General features: G+C 32.5%; 2 protein-coding genes across 2 annotated transcripts in view; both read right to left on the reverse strand.

Moving 5' to 3' along the window:
• Nucleotides 1-961: 961 nt before the first annotated feature.
• Nucleotides 962-10,587, reverse strand: LOC111715552 (spore wall protein 2). Its single transcript, XM_023490909.1, has 12 exons — nucleotides 10,550-10,587; nucleotides 10,214-10,267; nucleotides 9,079-9,142; nucleotides 7,247-7,333; nucleotides 7,111-7,164; nucleotides 7,016-7,042; nucleotides 6,344-6,433; nucleotides 5,535-6,224; nucleotides 5,213-5,308; nucleotides 2,533-2,568; nucleotides 1,485-1,648; nucleotides 962-1,170 (listed from the first exon to the last, which is right to left on the reverse strand). Exons 2-12 carry the CDS (start codon nucleotides 10,259-10,261, stop codon nucleotides 1,030-1,032), a joined length of 1,497 nt encoding a protein of 498 aa, XP_023346677.1. The 5' UTR covers nucleotides 10,262-10,267; nucleotides 10,550-10,587; the 3' UTR covers nucleotides 962-1,029.
• Nucleotides 10,588-14,961: 4,374 nt separating this feature from the next.
• The window catches only part of LOC111715551 (transcription factor collier-like), a 20,272-nt gene continuing 13,521 nt past the window's right edge, over nucleotides 14,962-21,712 (reverse strand). The window contains 13 exon segments of the mRNA XM_023490908.1: nucleotides 14,962-15,104; nucleotides 15,421-15,534; nucleotides 15,868-15,921; nucleotides 16,168-16,253; nucleotides 17,101-17,236; nucleotides 17,618-17,703; nucleotides 18,241-18,314; nucleotides 18,738-18,759; nucleotides 18,761-18,833; nucleotides 19,073-19,124; nucleotides 19,378-19,458; nucleotides 20,058-20,139; nucleotides 20,713-20,781. Coding sequence (XP_023346676.1) covers nucleotides 15,040-15,104; nucleotides 15,421-15,534; nucleotides 15,868-15,921; nucleotides 16,168-16,253; nucleotides 17,101-17,236; nucleotides 17,618-17,703; nucleotides 18,241-18,314; nucleotides 18,738-18,759; nucleotides 18,761-18,833; nucleotides 19,073-19,124; nucleotides 19,378-19,458; nucleotides 20,058-20,139; nucleotides 20,713-20,781 — 994 coding nt within the window. The 3' untranslated portion in view covers nucleotides 14,962-15,039.

Raw genomic sequence — 21,712 nt, forward strand, 5'->3', positions numbered from 1 at the left:
AGGACTGACCATAGAATTCACTGGGGAAATGGTACATGGTTTAAAATATATACATAACAGGATATTCTATATAATAAAACAAGACTTTCATATATATATGTTGTGTATACCCGGCCAAACGGCTGGACCGATTGCGCTGAATTTTTTTATTTTATTTATTTTATTTTTTAAAATTTTTGTGCACGGTCAACGCAGGGCTATTCAGCTAGTATATTATATAAAAAGATAGTTATTTAAAATATATAGATATATAGGTACCATGGTATATAAATATATAAAGATATATCGTTAGACTAATAGAAATACAAAGACTAATAGAAACAAAACGAAAATACCTATTTCTGTGAATCCCGAAAAATAAATCATAGCTTTTTAAAAGTATAAAATCAGCTTACATTCGACATTTTTAACAGTTTTGTGGATACAAACGCAGGACCTCCATTTTCAGTTAGAAAAACAAGAATATCTGTGATTCAGATATGCAAATTAAACTTTAAAACAAAAATCTTTTAGTATTTTGCCTCTTACGCTTTCAGCTTTGAAAGGTTTATGTTCAGGTCCTAGGGCTAGGCACGTTCAGACTTTTTCAAGCCGTTTGTTAACGGTAGTTAAAATTGTTAAATAATACCTTTTAATTTAGCCGTTCGTTCTTTAATTAAGATCTGAACGTTGCGTTCGTTACCGGTATTTTCCGTTCTTTTTAAAAGTTACAATTTCTTAACGATATACATTTTTGTTCATGTAAATTTAATCAGTAAAAGAAAGAAAGTCGCCGTTATTTTGAAACACATTCGTTCGTTAATTTTTATAAACCGTTCATTTTTTTGAAGAATGGCTTGTTAAAGATGTCAAAATTAATGGTTTATGCCGTTCGTTAACGGAACGTCGCTGAGACCTTCAGCTGGCTGTAAAAAGGTATAATATGTTTCAAACCTTGCTAAACTTTAAAGTTTGTGCAGTATAATTTACCGATAACGATATTTATTTTTAGCATTACCAAAATATTTTTATCTATTTTAACAAAGAAAGTTAAACCCAGGGTTTAAATATTGTGGTTTGTTTCTCTCCTGACGTCATTGATTTCCCATCCAGCATCACATTAAACCCATACACGGTTAGTAAACTTTTCAAACCATCTTTCTTCAGGGTTACAGGGTTCCCTTGCACCGCCTGAATCATAAAAATTAATTTGTTCAAAATTAAAAAACATAACTTTAGGAATGTTCAAATTATTGATTATGATCAGAACAAAATGATCATTTATTTAAACAAAATGTTCAGTATCGAACAAAATATTCATTTTTTTCATCAAAGCGATAATTATTTTTAACAAAATATTTACTATTTCGAACGAAATGTTTAATATTTCGAACCATAATATTTATAAGTTCGGAGAAAATGCTCATTGTTCCGAACTTAATATAAATAATTTCGGACAAAATGTTCATTATATTTTACAAAATGTTTATTATTTTGAACAGAACCTGGTCGAACTCCTCAGCAGTGATAGGAAACCCATTGATTGTTACTGGAGACCCCTCTTCTGCTCTCCGTATATTAAACTCGTTATTATCCAATGTTATTGTAACAAGTGTACACGGCTTAACAGAGTCTACCCAACCACCAGTAGTGAAGTTACTTTTCATATCTAAAGCAAACAAAAATACAATTATCTTTAAATGGACTGTGGACTGTGGAGTGTGGGTGCTTAAAGTGACCCTCCATGCAAAGATGGCATAGGCCTGATTTACAACAATAGCTTTAAAAACCCTTATCTGATCAATGATGAGGAAGATTGTGTCGTTTTTCAAGGTTAAAGAAAAATTTAATTCTTACAATTTATAATATCTGTTTTCCTGCAGTAGAATTCCCCAAGTCACTTTAGTAGAGAAACACAATTTAACAAATCACTGAAAACAATTTTGTGACCTCGGAGCTCCTCTGGTTTGGTTTTTACGCATAAATAAAAGAAAAGCAACTTGATCTGCTTACAAATTTAAGATTTAAAAAAAATTGTTCTTCTCAATAGCTTTTCAATCAGAGGAGTTCTGACTGAAAATATATGAGATTTTAATCTTTCGTCACTGCAAACCAAGATGGTCACACTTTCATGAATAAATTTAGCATTGTTTTGCCAATTACTTGTTTTAAACTAGAAACCAATGCATTGGAATATCAAAGTATGTATGCCCATGGCTACAAAGGTCAAGGCGTGGCGACATCTAAAAGTCGAGTTTGTCTAAAAATTTGATGACTAACTTTCAGAGCTATTTACACGTGTTATTTACTTTAGTTTGACGTGACAAAGCTATTTATAAAGAAAGAAACTGAAACTAGGCTAATGGTTCAAATATTTCTCTAATAATAATTGTGACGTAAATTCAAGATTTAGAAATTCGAAGATATCTGTCTTTATTATTGTTGATCTGATAAAGGTTAAAAGGTTACCATTGAAAATCTTTAATACTGGAGAAATTAAAAATTAAGAATAAAAATAAAACCTAAGTACTTCAGAAATTAATTAATTTATACCTCCTTCAATTCCGGGTACACAGGGGCCTTTATGATCTATAATAATAATAATAATAATAATAATAATAATAATAATAATAATAATAATAGTAGAATAAAAACAAAAACAAATATCCTTGTCTCAATTTCCCCTTAAATTATCACTAAGAATTCTGTTAGATCAAATATTCTGAATTTGAAATAGCAAAGGTACCCCCCCCTACACCCTGCCAAGTATGGAGATTGTATCTTCTTGGAGCACTTTTTAACATATTACAACGATGTTTAGTTGTCTAAATGACCTAAACACATACTTTTCAGAGACATAGAAGGAGACACCGAAGGAGACACCAAAGGAGACACAAAAGGAGACGCCGAAGGAAACACTGATTGAGACACTGAAGGATACACCGAAGGAGACACCGAAGGAGACACCAAAGGAGACACTGAAGGAGACACCGAAGGAGACACCGAAGGAGAAACCAAAGGCGACACCAAAGGAGACACCAAAGAAGACACCGATGGAGACACCGAAGGAGACACCAAAGGAGACACTGAAGGATACACCAAAGGAGACACCAAAGGAGACACCGAAGGAGACACCGAAGGAGACACCGAAGGAGACACCGAAGGAGACACCGAAGGAGACACTGAAGGAGACACCGAAGGAGACACCAAAGGAGACACCGAAGGAGACACCAAAGGAGACACCGAAGCAGACACCGTAGGAGACACCGAAGGAGACAACGAAGGAGACACCAGGGAGAAACTGAAAAAGACACCAAAGGAGACACCAAAGGAGACACCGAAGGAGACACCGAAGGAGACAGTGAAGGAGACACCGAAGGAGACACCAAAGGAGACACCAAATAAGACACCAAAGGAGACACCAAATGAGTCACCGAAGGAGACACCAAAGGATACACTAAAGGAGACACTGAAGGAGACACAAAAGGAGACACCAAAGGAGACACCAAAGGAGACACCAAAGGAGACACCAAAAAAGACACCAAAGGAGACACCGAAGGAGACACTGAAGGAGACACTGAAGGAGACACAAAAGGAGACACCAAAGGAGACACCAAAAGGAGACACCAAAGGAGACACCAAAGGAGACACCGAAAAAGACACTGAAGAAGACACCGAAGGAGACACTGAAGGAGACACCGAAGGAGACACCAAAGGAGAAACCAAAGGAGACACCAAAGGAGACACCGAAAAGACACTGAAGGAGACACTGAAGGAGACACTGAAGGAGACACCGAAGGAGACACCAAAGGAGAAACCAAAGGAGACACCAAAGGAGACACCGAAAAAGACACTGAAGGAGACACTGAAGGAGACACCGAAGGATACACTGTAGGAGACACCAAAGGAGACACCGAAGGAGACACCGAAGGAGACACCGAAGGAGACACCAAAGGAGACATCGAAGGAGACACTGTAAAGGAGACACCAAAGGAGACACCGAAGGAGACACTAAAGGAGACACCAAAGGAGACACCGAAGGAGACACCGAAGGAGACACCGAAGGAGACACCAAAGGAGACACCGAAGGAGACACTGTAGGAGACACCAAAGGAGACACCGAAGGAGACACTGTAGGAGACACCAAAGGATACACCGAAGGAGACACTGAAGGAGACACCAAAGGAGACGCCGAAGGAGACACTAAAGGAGACACCAAAGGAGACACCAAAGGAGAAACCGAAGGAGACACTAAAGGAGACACCAAAGGAGACACCAAAGGAGACATCGAAGGAGACACTAAAGGAGACACCAAAGGAGACACCAAAGGAGATACCGAAGGAGACACCAAAGGACACACCAAAGGAGACACCAAAGGAGACACCGAAGGAGACACTAAAGGAGACACCAAAGGAGACACCAAAGGAGATACCGAAGGAGACACCAAAAGAGACACCAAAGGAGACACCGAGGGATACACTAAAGGAAACACCAAAGGAGACACAAAAGGAGAGAACGAAGGAGACACCAAAAAAGACACCAAAGGAGACACCAAAGGAGACACCGAAGGAGAAACTAAAGGAGACTTCGAAGGAGACACCGAAGGAGACACCAAAGGAGACACCAAAGGAGACACCAAAGGAGACACCGAAGGAGACACTAAAGGAGACACCAAAGGAGACACCGAAGGAGAAACTAAAGGAGACTTCGAAGGAGACACCGAAGGAGACACCAAAGGAGACACCAAAGGAGACACCAAAGGAGACACCGAAGGAGACACTAAAGGAGACACCAAAGGAGACACCGAAGGAGACACCAAAGGAGACACCAAAGGAGACACCGAAGGAGACACCAAAGGGTTTAAATGTTAAATCCATTAAAAGTCCTATTTAGTTTCTTTACCAAACTAATAAAAGGATTCAAGATTTTTTTTTCCCTTTTCAGAGCTTCTGGCGACAACAAAGGAATTGGATCTTTGCCACAAACTCTGATTTTCTAATGCCAATATTTTGCAACACAGTGTATTTGACCTGAGAAATTTCAAACCATGGATTTTGTTAGATTCAATAATCTAAATATGAAAAGTTTTCACTGTCAGAAATTGCAAAGATAAATTTGAGTTTGTGACTGGGACTCAATTCCTTTGTTTACTTACTCCACCCAATCCCTACAGTTCAATACAATAAGTATCTGCAGAAAGAAAAAAAATTCAATTTTATTTATAATCAAATACCTTTTTTCTCTTTTGTTTTTGTTTGATCGGGGTTTCCAGATTTCTTTTTATTAATTTTAGTTTCTTTATCTGTTTCAATTTCAGCTTTCTTATCATCTAAACATTTTTTGTTCTACTCTTTTTTCCTAAAATCCTTTAAACTTCCCTTCATGCTTCTTGGATTCTACGGAAATAAGTACATTGACTGTAAAAACAGAAAAATGTTTATTGTATTTTATTAAACACTAGGCTTTAATGAAAAAAATTTTGCCCCTGAAAAGTTAAGATTTTGAAAATCCACCAATCCAAACAGAAAAATCTTCAAAATTTCAATTATTTTTACCTTTTCTAATTTCTTTTTCGTTAATATCGCCACTTCCAGACTCATTTTCATCGTCTTTAACTTTATCTTTATCATTTTTACTAGCTTCAGCTTTTTTTCCATAATTTTCGTTATCATAATATTCATCATAACTAACTTTTTCTTCATCTTTTTTATTATCTTCAGCTTTTTCTCCGTCTTTTTCATTATCTTCAGCTTTTTCTCCGTCTTTTTCCTTATCTTCAGCTTTTTCTCCGTCTTTTTCCTTATCTTCAGCCTTTTCTCCATCTTTTTTATTATCTTCAGCTTTTTCTCCGTCTTTTTCCTTATCTTCAGCTTTTTCTCCGTCTTTTTCCTTATCTTCAGCTTTTTCTCCATCTTTTTCATTATCTTCAGCTTTTTCTCCATCTTTTTGATTATTTTCAGCTTTTTCTCCATCTTTTTCATTATCTTCAGCTTTTCCTCCATCTTTTCCATTATCTTCAGCTTTTTCTTCATCTTTTTCATTATCTTCAGCTTTTTCTCCTTCTTTTTCATTATCTTCAGCTTTTTCTCCATTTTTTTCAATTTCTCCAGCTTTTCCTCCATCTTTTTCATTATCTTCAGCTTTTTCTCCATCTTTTTCATTATCTTCAACTTTTTCTCCATCAATTTCCTTGACATCTACTTTATCATTTTCAGTACCAACGGCTCTGTCCTCATCATTTCTAACTAAATATTCATTCTTTTACCCCCGATGTTTATTTATCGAAACTTCTCAAATCCACATGTTTCATTGGGGAGCCAAATGTTCACTTTGATTTCATTTCATACCTGCTGAAACTATTTACCTTTTTTTGACCTAAATACTGAATTCACACGATTTTTTGAGACTTCTTTTTTATCTTCAGGATTTGCTTCAATGTCAGTATCTTCTTTCTCTAAAATAATGTTTTAAATTGTTTTATCATCCTTCTGATATTCATATACGAGATGAGATAATTTATATACTTTTTTTACATGTACATAATATACTTTTTGTTGATAAATTATACAACAAAGACTTTCGAAAATATCCTGTTAAAGTAGCATTGTTTTAAAAACGATTGAATGAGCCTGTGAAATCTTAAATGTGATCAATTTTCATTTGTTATAATTGCAGCTTGCACAATGCACGTAGGAATTAACATTGTTCAGAAACTATTTTCAAGACGATCGCAATGCGTTTTAAAAATTGGCGTTGGAGATAGTTTTTTCTTTTTCTCGCTTTTTGTTCAGAAAAAGAATGAATTGCTTGCCACAGTTTTTTTCTCGTATATGTCCCTGATATATTTGTTACCAAATGTCGTGGAACTTTGATCATCAAACTATGAGTTTACACCGAGGAGAATAGAATATAATGGAGCGGGACGACCACCTCTCCATTTTATTCCATACACCATCAGATTGCAAAGATATATATAGTTTAGAAAATAAAGTTTGTGACAGTTTGTTTTTACTGTCTGATGACTCGGTTTTGTCACCTTTAGATTTGACCGGGGTTTCATCATCTGAAATAAACAATAAAATGCTGTAAAGCATAATTTATCAAAAAAAATTCAAATTTTTTTTTAATTACCAGAATCTAGTTTTTCTTCTTTTAGACTTGGATATTCTTCTGTTTCTGTATTTTCTTAAATTAAAATTTTGATAAAAAATTTAGATTTTTAGATCTGATAAATTTGAAAAAAACTTACTTTCTTGTTTATTTTTACCTAAATCCTTTTTATCAAAGGTTAAAAGTGTGTTGTCCACCACTGTGTATTCGTCTTCAGATTCCAGTTCTGGGTCAATGTATGAGTCTGAAAATGTCCTTTTTTATTTGATCATTGTGGTTTTTGTTTTGTTTTACAATGTATTCAAAGAGAAAATTTTCACAAATGAAAAAGAAAATGGGTGAGAAGCCCCCTCAAAGCCTGGTAAAAGTATAAAAGAGAAAAATAAGAAATTATGTTTAATCGGTCAAATTAAGATCGGAATGTTGTTGGGACTAGACAGAACCTCTATCGAATGGATAAATCAAATATTTATTTTATATCACAAAACTCCGATAGATATAAAAATAGAAAATGGAATTGAAAAACTTACAAAGTTTTTTTTTCTCAAATTGTACTAAAATATGTCTATTTTTGAGTTTAAAACATTTTCCTAACAATCTTAATGTAGGAAAAATTAAGTGTAGGACAAATAATGTGCAGGACAATGATGTGTAGGACCAATGATGTGTAGGACAAATGATGTGTAGGACCAATGATGTGTAGGACAAATGATGTGTAGGATAAATGATGTGTAGGACAAATGATGTTGAGGACAAATGATGTTGAGGACAAATGATGTGTAGGAAAAAAGATGTGTAGGAAAAATGATTGTAGGACAAATGATGTGCAGAACAAATGATGTGTAGGACAAATGATGTGTAGGACAAATGATATGTAGGACAAATGGTGTGTATGACAAATGATGTGTAAGACAAATGATGTGTAGGACAAATGTTGTGTAGGACAAATAATGTGTAGGACCAATGATGTGTAGGACAAATGAAGTATAGGACAAATGAAGTGTAGGACAAATGATGTGTAGGACAAATTATGTGAAGGACAAATAATGTGTAGGACAAATGATGTGCAGGACAAATGTTGTGTAGGACAAATAGTGTGTAGGACCAATGATGTGTAGGACAAATGAAGTATAGGACAAATGATGTGTAGGACAAATTATGTGAAGGACAAATTATGTGTAGGACAAATGATTTGTAGGACCAATGATGTGTAGGACAAATGATTTGTAGAACAAATGATGTGTAGGAAAAATGATGTGTAGGACAAATTATGTGTAGAACAAATGATGTGTAGGACAAATAATGTGTAGGAAAAATAATGTGTAGAACAAATGATGTGTAGGAAAAATGATGTGTAGGACAAATGATGTGTAGGACAAATGATGTGTAGGAAAAATGTTGTGTAGGACAAATAATGTGTAGGACCAATGATGTGTAGGACAAATGAAGTGTAGGACAAATGAAGTGTAGGACAAAGGATGTGTAGGACAAATTATGTGAAGGAAAAATGATGTATAGGACAAATGATTTGTAGGACAAATGATGTGTAGGACAATTGATGTGTAGGACAAATGATGCTTCCCCCGCTCTGTACGACAAATGATTTGTGGGACAAGTGATGTTTAGGACAAATGATGTTTAGGACAAATAATCGTAGGACAAATGACATGGCACCACCAAAAAAGAATATCTGCATTAGAAGCACTAGGTTGGCAACCCAGCATTGCCTGTAAAAGTCAACCCCCTTAACTTCAAATTTTCAATTCATAGATCCAACAACAATTTAAGTAAATTAAATTAAAAATGTAAATTAAAACTCAAATCGTGAAGTGACATAGACTTTCTTAGCGGATTTCTATACGAAAATCGACAATAATATGTCCTAACAGTATTTAGAAATGAACGAATGACGGCTCTTTTTATAGATTTTCCCTCAACTTTGGAATTACTTAAACGAAAGCAAAACTATTATTTTTTTTTGTATTTTACCTATTTTCACAAAAGAAGTGGAGCCTTTCTTTGGTTCATCTGGTTGCGGAGCTGATAAAACATTCTTGAAAACAAATAGATTTAAATAGTCTGAGAACATGATAAAACACTTGTCACAAACTCTATATTTCTAATCCCTATATCTTGGCTAACTGATGGTGTAACATGTAAACCTTTTTGATATCTAATTGACCTCTGACATTAGAACATTAGAAAATAAGAATAAGATAATGGTAATCAAATTCTTACCATTTTACAGAAAGATTGCATTAGTCAAAGAGTATGCAGCATTATATAGTTTAGATTAATTTATATTACGATAGTCATAGAGAATGCAGGATCATAGAGTTAAAGATATATTTAAAATAGTCATAAAAAAATGAAGGGTTAAAGTTTTAGATAGATTTTGTAGCCACAAAGAATGCAAGGTTATAGAGATACTGATAGATTTCAAAAGTTATAGGGAAAGGATTTATAGAGTTAAAGATAGAATTCAATAGTTATAGAGAATGCAGGGTTATAGAGTCAAAAATAGGTTTCAATAGTCGCAGAGAATGCAGTGTTATAGATTTAAAGATAGATTTCAATAGTTATATAATTGGGAGGATTTTAGATTTTAAGATACATTTCAATTTTTATAGAGAATGCAGGGTTTATAGAGTTAAAGATATATTTAAACTTTAATATAGTTATAGAGATACAGATAAGTTGTGCTATTAATCGCATTGACTCTTTGATTCTTCTTCTTTTATTTACAGAAAAGGTGATTAGTTTTCTCTCTCTCCCCCCCCCTCTCCTCCTGAACCCAAAATTTCTTTCATTGAAAGATTTCTTAAACTATGTATTAACAGATCCATCTGTTCGTGGAGTAAGACAAGTAAAATGAGAATATATTTCCCCTCATGGACTCCTGGTTCAACACTATTTATCAGAATGATCAAAGTCGCCATCTTCTGTTTCTTTCCCTTAGTTTTGGATGGGATGAATAGTAAGAAGAATACAGATTGTTTTAAATGATTTTAATTAATTATATTTGACAGATGATTGAATATTCCTATTTACTCCTGTATGCCTGAACCCAAAATATCTTTCATGTTAAGATGTCTGAATTTATTTATTAACAGATCTATTTTTCCTGAAGCAAGGCAAGTAAAATGAGAGCTGAAAACATATTTCGCCCCATTGACTCCTGATTCAACAATTTTATTCATTTTAATCAAAGTCGCCATTTTCTGTTTTTTTTTTCTTTCTTAATTTTGGATTGAATAGTCCTCAATATCAGAAAGTACAAGTGAAAAGATTTGTTTTAAATCATTTCTATTAATACAGATAATTAAATATTCGTAATAACGATCAATACATAGGGTTTGTCATAATTTCAAACTTGAATGCATTAAATGCAAGAATCACATAGCCCCCCTATTCCGGATCAAAAAAAGAAGATACTATCGTTTCTATAATAAAAATTATCCTCTTTTTGGTTTGGCAAGTTTCTGTGTTTCTGCAAGATTTAACACAATTGAAAGTTATCAATTTTCAGATTAAAAACAGGAATGAGTTCATCATTTTCGTAAAGACTATATAACTTCACTATTGTGATCTTAAAAGAGTCCCTTTTATGATGAAAATGCTACGTTTTCTTTTTAATTGCATACTAAATAAAGTACCCGAATCTTCAAAAACGACACAAAAACAGTTTTTAAAATTCATTTTCTCATCTCAACATGTACAATAAGACCCATACAATTGTGGAATAGAAAGACGACATTTAAATAATCTTTTGTGCATTTGATGTTGTTATGAAGCAAATAGTTTTACCAGTAGATTTAAACTATAAACTTATTAAGTAAAAAGGGTCTACACTGCGTAATTCTTGTATTTCATGTCCTTTTATCTACCTATAATCATAACTTGAGTCTAACAGTCGTCTTCCTATTCCATAGATTATAGGTCTCACTGTATATATATAATTTTGTTTAGTTGTAACTTTCACTTTTAAACAAGTAAATATATAAATAATAGTATCTCTGTAATTCTTTGATAATTATTGTTCAATTCCTGATGTAAATAGTAACTAAAGAAATCAATTAGAATTTAATTAAAAGTTTAACTTAAATGTTTTCATAAAAAATCCTTAATGTCAATAAATGATATTTTCTCTTAAAACATAATAATGATAGTAAGATCATATTAGACTGTCTAGAAATTAATTGTACCGATTTTCCTTTTTGACGATATTTTACATTTTGTTTATTAAATTTCAATTAGCAGTATACTGTGTATAAAAGTGGGCAAAACTTTTCAATTAGATTTAAAAGAACTGTCATTTTATTTTTAAATGGCATTCAATTTAACGCTTATTTTACAATACTACCATATAAATCTTAACCTTACCCAAATTGGGTTATATATGGGAGTGGAGTTCGGTGGGGGGGGGGGGGGGGNTACAAAAACCCCTTTTTTGGGGGGAAAACGCAAAATATTGAATCGTTCTGGCCTTCATTGGTAACTCTGGTAATTTTCTATTCTAGTCTATTTTTATGGTTTTGAATTTCTTGTTAGGTAAAAATACAAAGAAAACTTTGCCACTTAAATTAAATACTATTCAGGATTCTCCCAAACCTTATTTAGAAATTTTAGAAAAACTAGAGTTAAATTACAAAATAAAAATATAATAAATAAAAATAATTTAAAAAATTTACTTAAAAAGAATAAAAATTTGAAATTTAAATTAAAGAATTAAAAAAATAATAGATTTTGAAGGGTAAGAATATATTTTAAATGATATGGAAACTGATCACAATAATTCCATTGATATACATATAGTTGATATCACAGTCATTTCAATAATGATATAAAATACAATACAATCATAATTCTCATAAACACGACAAATTATAAAGTTTACATTAAAACACAAATAAAAAAGATGTTCCAAAAAATCTGCCAGATCTGCAAAAAAACTAGTGTTTTTTTGCAAATATTATTTTTTTAAAAACATTATCTTCAAGGTTCTGTAGATGAAATTTCAAGTGACCCTCAATTTATGTCTTATTCACAACGGTACCGATCAAGGATGAATGAGATGTCCTGATTCAAAAACTGATTTTTTCAATTGTACATAGACAATGAAAGAAATTGTAAGAGCTCAAGACAGAAAAACGACGATATCTTCCTTTATGTAACTCAGATAGAGAGAGGTTCAAAGGTTTACGTTGTTAATTGGACATGCCGAAGGATCACCTAAAATTACGTCTGCAGTGTCTTAAGTACTTTGGACATGGTGTTTATTTGAAGAAATGAACGAGACGCAGTTTTTGGCTTTTTGTAATTAAATATTTAATATTTAACATTATTCTTTTAAATGCATTATTTGAATACTTTTTTATATTACATGCATCACGCAGCAGATAAAAAAACTTGAAATAATATTACTAACATTTATATTTGAGATAGAACCTTTTAAATAGAGGCTAGCAGTTAAACTTGTCTCTAAAATGAGCTAAAGTTAATATACCTCTAACTTTAATGGGTGGGGTGCTAGGGAGAGTTTAAAAAAAGTTTTTTAAAAATGTCAAGGGATTTTCAAATAAAGAAATTTTAGATATGCAGTTTTTTTTAATAAAAAAGTTGTTCACTTATTAGATTTTTTGGAACACCGACCAGCCGTTTGACCGTCCTCCACTCCACCCTACCCAATCTATTAAATTTTTTTTTTGTTAAATTTGTTCACAACTATGAAGTTGAAAAAGTGATTAAGTTTGAACGTTCTATAAGTGTAAGTTTATAAAGTTATAAAGAAATAAATCACCCCATCGTGATATGGTCAATATGTTCAATAATGTGGAAAGCTGTACAATTCTGTTGATTTCTCCATTGTTTGAAGAAAGAAATGTGTCTAAGTAGATGAACCGTAAATAATGAGTTTTCAAAACAAAAACATGGATATAGATTAATAACAAAACAGATAGATCGCTATATGTCGTCTATTCAAGATTTTTTTTTCATTAACAATTACCCTGAGGCAGAGGGCAAAAGGAGTTACTCGCTGCTCTCTCTCTGTCTTGTAATTCAACACGGCATACGCGTAACTTCTTTGGGCTTCTGCCTCAGGATTATTATGAACGAAAAACCCATAAATCTTGAAAAGACGACATCTAGTGTTCTATCTGTATTGCTATTAATCTATGGGCATGGAAACCTACTTCATACTTAATCAAACAAAGTTCTTAACGGTACCGTTGTCACTCAGAAATGCTATTTTATCAAATAAAGATTAAACATTTAAACGTTAATACTACTACGTTCATATTTTCTTAATATTTTCTATTTCTTCAATTATAATTTGTACAAATTATCGGACCTCATGTAAAGGAAACTGGGGATTTTTTATATTTTTTCGAATCCCTGTATCTAAAGATCTTTATTTTCCTGCCTCGCTATTGGCGGAGTTGTCCTTAGGGAGGCTGCAATTCGAGGCCAACTCCCAGGGGAATTGTTTCATTGGTGGAAAGATCCCCAGGGAGGCTGCAATTGGAGATCAAGTCCCATGGGAAATTTTTCATTGGAGGAAAAATCCCCAGGGAGGCCGAAATTGGAGGACAAGTCCCTGGGGAATTTGTCATTGGTGGAAATCTCCCCACATGAAGAGGCTGTATTTCGAGACCAGGTCACAGAGGAATACAATATTTGCTAATTGGTCTCTAAAGGAAGAGAACTTTTGAATTTTTCCGGAAAACAACACACATATTTCGAAAAGAGGACTTTAATACTTTATATTATCAATATCATCACACAATCGAGTAATTTTTAAAAAGATTCAATATATTACCTTTGCAAGATTCACAGAATTTACAAAAACCCCTTTTTTGGGGGGAAAACGCAAAATATTGAATCGTTCTGGCCTTCATTGGTAACTCTGGTAATTTTCTATTCTAGTCTATTTTTATGGTTTTGAATTTCTTGTTAGGTAAAAATACAAAGAAAACTTTGCCACTTAAATTAAATACTATTCAGGATTCTCCCAAACCTTATTTAGAAATTTTAGAAAAACTAGAGTTAAATTACAAAATAAAAATATAATAAATAAAAATAATTTAAAAAATTTACTTAAAAAGAATAAAAATTTGAAATTTAAATTAAAGAATTAAAAAAATAATAGATTTTGAAGGGTAAGAATATATTTTAAATGATATGGAAACTGATCACAATAATTCCATTGATATACATATAGTTGATATCACAGTCATTTCAATAATGATATAAAATACAATACAATCATAATTCTCATAAACACGACAAATTAAATGATAATCTTTAATATTTTCTTTTCAGTTTCTCATATTGGTCAACTGGTTTGGAGACTGGTTTGAATGAGAGATCAACAATTAGACTAAATAATAATGGATCACGATATTTAAATATAAGTACAATTTATAAATCACACAGGACATTTAATTGGGTTGAGTAAAGAGTTCCCAACGCAAGTGGATTTTACTTGTGCGCAATTGCGGGCTCTGTAATTTCCTCGCAATTCCGCGCAAAACGAAAACAGTTGCGTGCAATTCCGTACAGTTGCGCGCAATGCCGCGCAAAGGAATTCTGATTGGAAACCCTAGTTGAGTATTTTGTTTCGAAAACATGTTCTGCATATTTTAACAGTTTATTGACTTCTTGAATAAAAATCTATAAAATTATTGAACATTTTTTTGACCTGAGCTTCTCTGTGTTAATTATCTATAGATAATATCATCTTTAACGTAAAAGCATATTTACGTAGATAACATTTTCTACGTAAATGCATATTTACGATTAGTTTTATGTATAATTTTAAATTTCAATTGTTAGTATTATGCATTTGTTGTTTAAATTTTACTTTTTTTCACATGCATTTGTACAATTTGCCAATTTAGTTTACAATATCCATGTACAAATACTATATAGTATATTGACGTATTCTGTTTATGTACAAGAAGAGGGTAGAGAGAAGTGACCCATTGATCCAAAAGGAACCAGCCCTGCCATTCCTGAAATTTTTTATTTGCATTTGAAGTTAAAGAATACTGCTGTGAATAAAAAGAAATACACTTAAAATATGAAGGATGGAGAAAGGAAGCTGAATGAATATACTTACTAGAGGAAGGAAGGAGAAATGAAGCTAAATGAGTTTACTTACTAGATGAAGGAGGAGAAAGGAAGCTGAATGAGTATACTTACTAGAGGAAGGAAGGAGAAATGAAGCTGAATGAATAAACTTACTAGATGAAGGAGGGAGAAATGAAGGTGAATGAATATACTTACTGGATGAAGGAAGAAGAAAAGAAGGTGAATGAATATACTTACTAGATGAAGGAGGGAGAAAGGAAGCTGAATGATTGTATGTATAGCTGGAAGATCCAAGGTAGTCTAGAGTTGAACCTGAACTCATGGAGCGAGGATAACCTCCAGAAACATCTTCTAGAAGAAAAAACCTAATACAACATTTCTCAGTTGGTTCTTAGAGCTCCCACCCCCCCTTTTTAAATCTGACTTTCCACTTTGCTCCCCTTATCTTTCTGTCCCCTTTTCTTCAGGCCTAAAGCAGGGGGGGGGGGGGACTTTTTGTGCTTTGTGGACAAAAAAACATCCCAAACTTTTGCCATTAATAGATAAGTTAAGAAATGGTTTAAATTTGAATTCCAATAAGTTTTACTTCTAAAAATTTGTCTTCCATTGCATGGTATTAAAGTTGTTTTATTCATAAATAGTTTTTCTTTTAATTTTCGCCATTTAAAAAGAATTTGTTTTCACCTTCTGGAGTCCATTGAGAGTTAGGTGTGTCTTGAACACTGCCAGCTAATTGCCCTAAACAAAGTGTTTTAAAACAATCTCCTGTAATATACAGGGTGTCCCACGAAACATCCCGGAGATATCCATAATTTTATTTAGGAAAATTTATTTTTCAAGCTAAAAAAACGACAATATCTTCCGCATTTTTGATCAGATTAATTGTTACCGCTAATGTTAATCAGGCATTTTTTCCGATTTTAAATGAAAAGCTATTTGGAATTATAAGGTGCATATTTTCTTTATTAAACATGTTTATCTAACCTGAATAAGAGTTGAATCCCGGCATATTCTGTGGAATTGGCGGAGATCTTGGTGAAGCCAGGCTCAGCTGATTATTTCGGGGCATACTGAACAGGTTTATTAGTCAGCTGATTATTTCGGGGCATACTAAACAGGTTTATTAGTCAGCTGATTATTTCAGGGCATACTGAACAGGTTTATTAGTCAGCTGATTATTTCAGGGCATACTAAACAGGTTTATTAGTCAGCTGATTATTTCGTGGCATACTAAACAGGTTTATTAGTCAGATGATTATTTCGTGGCATACTATAACAGGTTTATCAGTCAGCTGATTATTTCGTGGCATACGAAACAGGTTTATCAGCCAGCTGAAAATTTCAGGACATACTTAACAGGTTTATCAGTCAGCTGATTATTTCGTGGCATACCAAACAGGTATGTCAGTCAGCTGATTTCTTCGGGGCATATTTAACAGGTTTATCAGTCAGCTGATTATTTCGTGGCATACTGAACAGGTTTATCAGTCAGCTGATTATTTTGTGTCATACTGAACAGGTTTATCAGTCAACTGATTATAAAAGTGATTTATCCCTTAATTTTTATCTTATTTTATTATCACCACGGTATACGGTTTGCACAAGATGGAGATAAATGCTTGATCCCGAGATTTAAACACAAGAGTTCTGACCTCTGTCCACAATCTTATTTACACAATAGGGCATTGAGGTGTAGGATATCTTAATCTCGATATTCACTTGGGGAACTTTTGTTTCAGGGTTAATGCTTAATATCTTCATTTCAGTTATTCTTCCAGGGTACAATTACCATGTGGGATATCGAATATAAATTTGATTAATATGCGGAATATTAAAAGATTGAGATCAAGCATTGATGTCAATATCCACAATAAAAGAGGTTCCAGCTCTAAACAGTTTAAATGTTCCAATGAATACCTGTAAAGCGCTTCTGCAAGGTCTGCTGCTCTCTTAAGAACTATTTCTTTTGGAAGTTTCTCTGGATCTCCAGGATGTCTGGGAACTAGCTTTCCCAGTCGTTGAAATCCGTAGTCTATAGTTGGTTCAGTCAATGCTAAACGAAAAATATGTCAGATTTAAAAAAGAAAAACAAGTTTTATTTTAGTGATCTTTCGAAGAAATCTGAAATTTATAAAACACATTTCCAATGTTATCCAAAAAAGGTTGAGATTAAATGAATCGTCAGAAACTTTGATTTTGGCTCTCCAAAGAATTTTGTTAGATGACAATATTTGAATTTCTTAGAGTGTTCTCATTTTCAAAACAGAGTTCGTACTGCAAAGATTACCAGACCCTGCAACCGTTTTTATTTTTGCAGTACGAATTGTACACAATCACATGATATTATATAACGAATTTCTGAATTGTCTATTTGCTGTCTGATCTACGTTAGATCGAATATCTTTGGTCTTCAGAGACTGAAATTAACACTTACACACATAGATGAATCTACCAGGAGCCCCTTTACAGAACATTTTAGATTTATAGGACAGTGTAACCTCAACCACACCAGGAATATGCCTGCAAAATACAGCATCTATATATATATAAAGTAGTAATCTCTGTTTGCCTGTCTTGATGTTTGTTTGTATGTTAACCGAATTGAATCGATTCCTATTTTAATTTGGCCGGGAACTAGGAAGAACCAGTTGAAATGTTCTGAGATTGGTTTCAAGTTAAGTTTGTCGACTTTCATAGAGACATTTTAGTTTCCAGGCAAAGCTGGTTTCTCATGCTAATGTTAAATTTGATTTTATCAATAAATTTATAATTAAAGTACACTAATATATCGTTCACTCAGTAAGGTCTTTGGTAAGGATGGGGTATCGAATTACGAGGTCCGTTTTTTAACATTCAAGGTTTTTTTTTCTATTACTCTAACCTTTCTCCAATTACAAGGCTGTACAAGAATCTGAGATATATTAATTTAAAAATTGTTTTGAAGCTGCATTTTAGATAATAAAAAAGGGATGAAATGAAACTTTTTAGCATGTATAAAATTATTTTTGGCTTAGGTCCTTGGTAATTTTTTAACATGTAATTTGGGGGTTTTACTACCTTGGAGGAGTTTGAACTCTGATGGCATGACTAGTAATCATTTCACTCCAAACTAACATAGTTCCAAATACAACCTAGATTTATAAATTGTCGATTCTATAGTTCCAAATACAACCTAAATTTACAAATTGTCGATGCTTTAAAATCTCTAAAATCAGCAAATCATTTAACAGTACATTTAAAGCCAATTCTTAATTCAAAATACGAAATTAAACCATCTATATATTTATTTTTTATAGATGTTTGGTCATCATTAAAGTCTCATTGTTTGTTATTAACCATTTAAACAAAAAAAACATTTGAAGAAAAGTGAGGATTGGCTGAATTGCGTAGACTTAGTTGAACTACATCTATTGTGCGCCGGTTCAAGCTGAAGTAAAGTGGTTCAACTTCGTCTACCCAGTTCAACCATAGTGATGACTATTCATTAAATCTATTTTTTAAAATCTTCCCAATAATATTATCTAATCATTACAAAACGCATTTTCTTTCTTTACCTGCAAGCCGTCGAAGAAGTTAACATCCTTCACTTGGAGATATTGCCTTGATGCATGGTATTGATGCCGAGGGAGGATAAAGGCCGGGATACAGGGCTGGCATATCTTAGTGGTTAGTTCGTACAAAAATAAAGTTTAGACATTTTTTATTCTTTTCATTTTTTATTCTTTTCATTTTTTGTTTATCATTGACGAAACTTAAATTAAAGACAAATAATTACTTAAAGAGACCCGTAGACGTAAAACTTCAAAAATACTAAGATTCAAATTATTTAAAATTCAGCTAAAGAACTACCAAAAACAATATTTCATAAAAGCAATAAATAAATACTTACAATTGTAATATTTTCCGTCTGTCGGATCTAATCTTTTAGCTCGTCTACCGTGCTAAACAAAGTAAAAATAATTAAGATTAGAATTTTATATTTTTAAACGCAAATGGAGTCTAAATTAAAAAAGATAATGTATATGCACAGAGCACACACTATTAAGCGTTAGATTAGGGTAAGATAGATATAAATAGCCACTTATTTTGCTGCTTTTCAAAAGGAAGGGGAAGGGGTCTATTGTAAAAGGATTTTACCCGAAAAAGGATATTAAAATTCTTCTAAAAATTCTAATATTATTTTGTAAATTATACCTTAGAGTTATTGTGCACAAACATATTATCAGAAATAGCTAACAAACTACCCTCTACGCTGGCAATGGGCGACAATACAACCTAAAGATAGTTATTTTAAACGTATTGTTAGAGCTAGCTTTCATTACAATAGAAACAAATAATGTACAGTGTCAGAAGTCGGTGATTATATTAATACAATGAAGACGACATTTTATGAATTGTGCGTTTATCCCTAAAAATTGCATTTTTCAAATTAAAAGTTTAGAAGGAAACACAGAAAAGTTTTTCTTTGTTTATGTGTATCCATTTTGAAAGCTTGGTAGAAAGCTAAAATTGAAATCGAAAGTTGTCTTCACTGTATTGATATATACAAGTAGTAAAACCTTAACCTTACATTTGCTCACCTCCTGATCGAGAATCATGTTTTACAAAATAAAGAATAAGTTAGTTTTTACTTTTCTGATAAAATATAAAAATCCCAAAGTTTACTGTTTATTGACAGTTATACTGAAATATTGGATTGATTGATAGATAGATAGATAGATAGATAGATAGATAGATAGATAGATAGATATATAGATAGATAGATAGATAGATAGATAGATAGATAGATAGATAGATAGATAGATAGATAGATAGATAGATAGATAGATAGATGGATAGATAGATAGATAGATATATAGATAGATATATCGAACCTGAAATCTTCTCATATCCCTGGGATTTCCGGCGTTTTTGAGACAGTTTTGATTACATTTCAGGAAAAATTTCAGGAAAAATCTAAATAAAGTTTTTATTTTAGTTTGACATTTAAATCAGAGATATATTCATGTTACTACTTCAGCTGAATTAAAAATGATGGAACAGGGTTTAATCTCTGAAAATCTATTTTTGTATTTATTCAAACCTTGAGATGAATGTAAAACTGTGTAAATTAATTGAGTTTAATCTGAATTTAGATAAAAATTCGCTCCTCTGCAGAAAAGCAATTACTTGTATAAATATTTTGCGAAACCTGATCCGCCTATAAAGAAAGAAATATGATCCAAGGATAATTTGCACAAAATTAGCAATCATTAGATTTTGCAAGCTGACGGGGTCTTTGCAATATTACATTTGAATATTTTTTAAGTACTTTTTAATTTATATTTGTTTGACCAAAAAATGTGAAGATTTATTTCTTTACTTTTGGTTTATTTTTACTCTTTTTTAAATGTTTTTTGTATGTTTTCTTGCTTTGTGCTTTTATACTTTTTTATGAAATATAAAATTTAACAATTATAAACAATTATAAGTTTAGCTTTATTAAATTTCAATTATATATAAAATCTTTTTATTTTTCATTTGTTCTACCTGTCAATAATAACAGGGTCCGAGGGTGTCTCGTTTCTATTCCCACAAGATTTTTTCTCACAGCATCGGCTAGAACATTTACATTTTCTTGCTTAAAGGGACTGTAAGCGTAATTTCAAGTAATCCTCCATATAAAGATGGCATTTCCACTTCATGCAGGAAAACATATAGAAATTATCAAAATTAAACACTTTTAATCCTAGATAAACATTTCCACATTTTTTATCATGCAAACATATTAAGGATACCATTGTGAATCAAGCATTGGAATCTTAATTATATGGAGCAAATAGATTATAGTACAGTAGATGGCAAGGTATTATTTGTATTCTATCAAACAGCTGTATTCTGACGTCACAAGTGTCAATTCAGTTTTAGTGATAATTTTAGAATAAAGTTCTTTATTTTCTGTTTTTACACTTTTTTATTTAATCTTGGAAAGCTTGTCAACTAATGCGAGCAAATTTGTTTTCCTTGTTTTTTTTTGACGCTTGGTCAATTTCTCTATTGCTACCTATTGTACTTGATAATCTATTTGATATAGATGGCCATTTTTTACATTTCGGCCTGGTTATATTACACTTAATTCCCACCACTTTCAAGTATGCAAATATGTTATGCACATCTATTTTATTTAAATTTCACGGTCTCTAATGCATGCAAGCAACCCTAATTTTTCCAACATCATATGACCCCTCATAAAACACTAGTTTCACCATGTTGCTTCTTGCTAGAAAATGTAATCAAGTCCAAACTATTTATTAATATGTATGAAAAGGGGTGTATGTAAATCATTTCTTTAGGAAATATGTTTGGATATTCAGAAATATTGAGAATAAACTAGATTATAAATATGAGATATAGAGGTAGGAGCAAGAATACGGGATCAGTCGGAAGGGAATGGGGATAAGGGGGGGGGATTATATCTACACTCAACACTCTACACTCTACACTCTACACTCTACACTCTACACTCTACACTCTACACTCTACACTCTAC

Source organism: Eurytemora carolleeae, unplaced genomic scaffold, assembly GCF_000591075.1.
Source record: "Eurytemora carolleeae unplaced genomic scaffold, Eaff_2.0 scaffold1460, whole genome shotgun sequence".
NCBI lineage: Eukaryota > Metazoa > Arthropoda > Copepoda > Calanoida > Temoridae > Eurytemora > Eurytemora carolleeae.